At 39.9% G+C, this 4,717-nt stretch overlaps 1 protein-coding gene across 1 annotated transcript in view; it reads left to right on the top strand.

The window, feature by feature from the left end:
- Positions 1 to 31: 31 nt before the first annotated feature.
- Positions 32 to 4,717, top strand: part of LOC119575150 (kinetochore-associated protein 1-like) — a gene marked incomplete at its 5' end in the record, with an annotated part of 6,266 nt that continues 1,580 nt past the window's right edge. The window contains 7 exon segments of the mRNA XM_037922626.1: positions 32 to 166; positions 425 to 804; positions 999 to 1,225; positions 1,491 to 3,403; positions 3,715 to 3,869; positions 4,074 to 4,256; positions 4,414 to 4,588. Of these exon segments, the coding sequence (XP_037778554.1) occupies positions 32 to 166; positions 425 to 804; positions 999 to 1,225; positions 1,491 to 3,403; positions 3,715 to 3,869; positions 4,074 to 4,256; positions 4,414 to 4,588 (3,168 nt within the window).

The following is a 4,717-nucleotide window of genomic DNA, read 5'->3' as shown; positions in this document are numbered from 1 at the left end:
TTACATTATACCCATTATCTATTCTCTTCAGAGTCAGGATCGTTGTAAGGCAATAACTGGCGGTGTTTTGGCTTTGGAAGCAATTCTGAAGAAGTGGTACAAAAAGAGTGGTACATTAACGGATGACAAACTCTTTGCAACCATCCACAATGTGCACATGTTGCAAGTAAGTGTTTTTTTCCTAGCACATTACATTCTGTCCTGACAGATAGGGCTTAGTGATTTGCATTGCCTGAACATGCTGAATACTTCAAAGTGAGTAATTGTCATTTTTTGTGATTTTTACTCATTAATTTTCCAAGCATACATGCTACTGTTGTTAACCAATGTCTTAATTTTTCAGATTTCAGATAAATGTTTACCTATGAATATGCATTTTTTTATGAAAGCCTAATATGCCCTAAGATACAAAATTCTACTACAGATTCATTATGAGATCTACCCAACTCTAAGAGAACTAGAAGATCCAAGATGCTGCAAAAGACTGTTCAGTAACCATGTTACTTGCTGGTACAATGAGCGCTTACAGGAAGCAGAACCCCAGCAGGAGCCATCACCTAACCAAACCAAGTCAGATGTCTCCATTGTGGGCAAGAGCTTGGTTAGAGGGCCATGCTCTGAACCTTTAAACCAGGACATCAAAAATGTAGAAAGCGGCAGAGAAGGGCCGTTGCCATGGAAGGGTATAGACCATTTGCACCGCTTGGCCTCCCTGCTGAAGGTGCCAAGAGGAGAACTGCTCTCACTTCTTGCTTCACTTGCTGCCAAGGCTGGGAGGCTCAAGGAAGCTGTGGATATTTGCAGGTGACTAGTTGCTCATGTCAGTCTGTAGAGATCTGTAACAGAGGATAAATTTTGACAAAAAAAATGTATTGTTTTTTCTTTAGAAGGAAGTAAATTTGCGTTAAATCATTCCTATTCTGTGCCATGCATGTAGTCACTACAGTTCTGAATATGACTTCTTGTATGCCAGGGCTTAGCTTTAATTTCTTTTTCAGGCTGATCATAGATGACCCAGGCAGGGTAGACTGCACAAGTGTTGTATATGAGGTAGTACAGTTGGTTGTAGAAAATCAGCAACTCCAGCAAGATGGCAGTGATAGATCTGCACTTGCTATAAACTCTACAGCTCAGTTCGAGAAAAGTGCAAGCATCAAATCACGTGCTGAAATAATTGATGTTATCCATGACCTTGTGTGTTCATCCCTCACAACTGCACAACCTGGTGAGTGACATGACATGAATATTTACCATGCAATGTAATGGGAATATTTTAGACCTACAGGTAAGGGTTATCTAGAATCTGCCATGAAAGTAATCACATGAAATTAGTAATTGTATTTCCTTTCCTTTTTTATATATATATGAATTTAAGAAAGAATGTATCATCTATTAAATGTATATTTTTTTAAAGGATTTATGTATATTAAAGATGTAGTTGTAGGATTTTACAATTTTTATTTTAAGTAGATATTATCTAATTTTCACAGATTTACTGCAGCCACTACTAGAACTTGGTTTGTGGTGTTCCTTAGGACACACTCTGTACACACAGTGCCACATGGAAGGAGTGTACACACAAGCAGACTCAGTAGAAAGCAGTAATCCTTATGTTACATGGAAATTTAGTGCTGTATTCAATGATGCCAGCATGCCCATTGAAGAGAGATTAGTTACATCTGTTGTATCTAATGCAATTAATGTCTGCTTAGAGTCTAATGAGACAGGTTCAACAGCCAATATCCTGCCATACCAAGTTAATGCAGATAATATTAACAAAGCAATAAAGAACCCAACTGTAAGTAATTTTCTAATTGAACTTATCAGTCATCTAAGAGACAGAGGACAAGACTTGTTAGCAGTATCAATTACTTTACTGATGGCTCACGGAAAAGCATCAGTTGAAAAGTCTCCAAATATTGTAGGACCTCCTTCTTGGAATCAGATCTTCACTTTACTTCTAAAGGTGATTGGTTCTAAAAGACCTGATGTTACACTAGCTGTCAGTTTGCTGACATTGCTTACCACCAAAAAAGAACCTCTCAAGGTATTGAATGAACTTATTAAAAGATTTGGGTATGATTACACGCGTCTGCAGTCTGTAGCCACAGTGGGGAAAGACTTTTGCACCCTGTATGGCCTTAAAGAAGCTGGGGATCAATTCAGTCAGCTGCATAAGAGAGCCACATGGGGGAAGCGCTTAGCTGATTTAAATGTGTCATTCAAAGAAGCTTTTAAGGGAGATCCTATTGCTCTACAGAAAGTTATAGGAGTGCTTGTGGCTCACCCAAATTGTACCTTCTCTATCTTGAGTGATTACTGTATAGACTTTAACCTTCACATTACTGATGCTCTGCTGGTATATCTGAAGACTGCACTCCACTCATGGTCTCCTGAATGCTCTGCTGAAGAAATTCGTCCTGGAGCAATAATCAAGATTGAATCTCCTCGTGCTCTGCTCTCAAAATGTCAGGCCATAATAGCAGAGATTAACAATAAGACCCTCTTACATCAGCTGTTGCTTTCTGAATTAGACTTGCTCAGCCCCTACAACTATGAGCTCCTTGAACTTGTCCTACAGCAAACCTTGCTACTAGAAGATGACGTAGGCCAAGGTGATGTACTGAAACGAGGGTTAGACATGTTAAATTTCTTAAAAGTATATCCCAGGAAGTCACCTCCTGGGAACAGTGAGATTGATGAATGGGTGCGTGCACATCCCCAGAGCCTAGGTCCTCCACAGATATCTAAATATCGCCTGCCATTCCATGATTTCTTCAGGCGTAAAAATGTTATGAAGATTGTCGAACCAGAAATGGATATAACAACTGTGGACATTTGGCTCCGTGCTGCTTCCACTATGAAGCTTAGCTCTGACAGGTTGTGCATGCTAGCCACACAAAATACAGTTTCTCGCACACTGGAGCAGGAGGCATCAGAGTCTGCCAATAGCAAGCCCACTACCTGGCAAGTATGCAGCAACAACAGTGCCTTGTTGACACGAATCCGCTTGGTGATAAGCAAAATTCAGTGTGAGGAACTGGCAACTGCATGTGCTAACTGGGTTGTTAACAGGCTTCCACCAGGAGCTGACAAAGTAGAAGCAGCAGAAAAATGCAAGCTCTTGGCTGAGCAGTGGAAAGATAGCAGTAATGATGGAAAGGCAGTAGATGCTTTCACTCGAATGTCAGCCCGTCATCAGCAGCTGGCCATAGAACACACCCTTCACAAGTATGGCCTGGCAGAACCTCAGTACCTTTCCTTTACACGCACACCAGTGGATCTTGTATTTGCTCTTTATCAGCACCCTTGCCTGGATTCTCTGGCCACACTGAGTACACATTCCATGCCAGATATCAATAGCTGTGTGTCAGAAATATGCACTGTTGCTGGATGCCATCAGGTAAGCTACTACTGTTATTTTGTTGGTTCTCTTTTTCTTCATCTTTTTCCTTGTCTTCATCTTCCTATGCTCTCTCCCCCTCTGTCTCTGCTTGTGCTTTTTTCTCTTACAAGAAAACTTGCAATTTCCAGTCAGTAAGGAGATAATTTACTCATATTAAATTCTTTTTTAACTTTTTTTGCTTTTTTGTTAGGCATTCTAAAGCAATGTAATAGACATCATTTTGAAATATAAAGTAAACAGAAGCTAGAAAACTTGACAGTGCTGTCATCCTAGGTTCAAATGAAACCTGTATCCATTTTATTTTACAGTCATCCATTCAGCTGGACTTGCTGGAGAAGTGGCTCCCTCCCCCTGAGATGGGTGAAGGAATTGGAACGGAGGAGACAGTCACTAACTTCAAGATTACCCTTGACCCAGGATCGGTATCAGAGGATGACCCAGCAGATGATGCTTCCCTCTCCAGGTATCATCCTGTAGATCTGATTTTTTTTCTTCTCTCCTTTTATTTTAAAAATCTCTATATTTGGTGTCTATCAAGGGAGAAATTATTTGACAAAAGGTGTTTGACAATTTTGTATTAACTTTAGATGTTTTATGTATGTTGATCATTTTGGAAATAGGTTCTAGTAATACAGTAAAACTACATTCACGGATTGAAATCTTACAGGGTTATTTACGTTCTTCGCTGTTGTCCTCAAAATGAAGCTGTGAGTTACCTACTGAACCGTGCCTTGAGTGATGATACAAGTGTGTCTGCTGCTCATCGCCTTCGGGCTCTCCGTTGCCTCCTGGCTATTGCTGAAGAGGAAACCATTCAGAAATTTTGCACAAAAGGGGTTACCTCCATCAGGTAGTTCAGTTTTCTCTTAAACAGACCTGGCATTTTGAGTAGAATGGCTTTTTTAGCAATGTATAATTTTATATGTATATCTGTTGCAATCAGAGCATTACTGGCATGAGTTTTGCATAATTTTTGCTGGGTTTATTTATTTTTAATCTCTCTGCAGATCCTTCCTTCAAACCATTACATATGTGAGTCGCCTTGAGAGCTTAGGCCATGCTACAAGTGTGCAGCAGTTCAACAGCATGGACAAAAATGCTCTGGTAGAGGGACTTTGGCGCTCACAACGGCATAATCCACAAGCACTCACATTGTTGACTGACCTTTGTCATGACTATCAGGTAAAATTGTTTTATTTTTTCTTCCTCACAAATATTTCCCATAAGTTCAAAAAGGCTGTACTGGTCTTTTTCCAGTTTTTAATGCACTCATATTAATACACTGATCTAATTGCTTTGAAATTATATCGT

The sequence above is a fragment of the Penaeus monodon genome, chromosome 7 (assembly GCF_015228065.2).
Source record: "Penaeus monodon isolate SGIC_2016 chromosome 7, NSTDA_Pmon_1, whole genome shotgun sequence".
In the NCBI taxonomy this organism is placed as follows: domain Eukaryota; kingdom Metazoa; phylum Arthropoda; class Malacostraca; order Decapoda; family Penaeidae; genus Penaeus; species Penaeus monodon.
The sequence above is the reverse complement of the archived record's forward strand: the minus strand, read 5'-3'. Positions and strand labels throughout refer to the sequence as shown.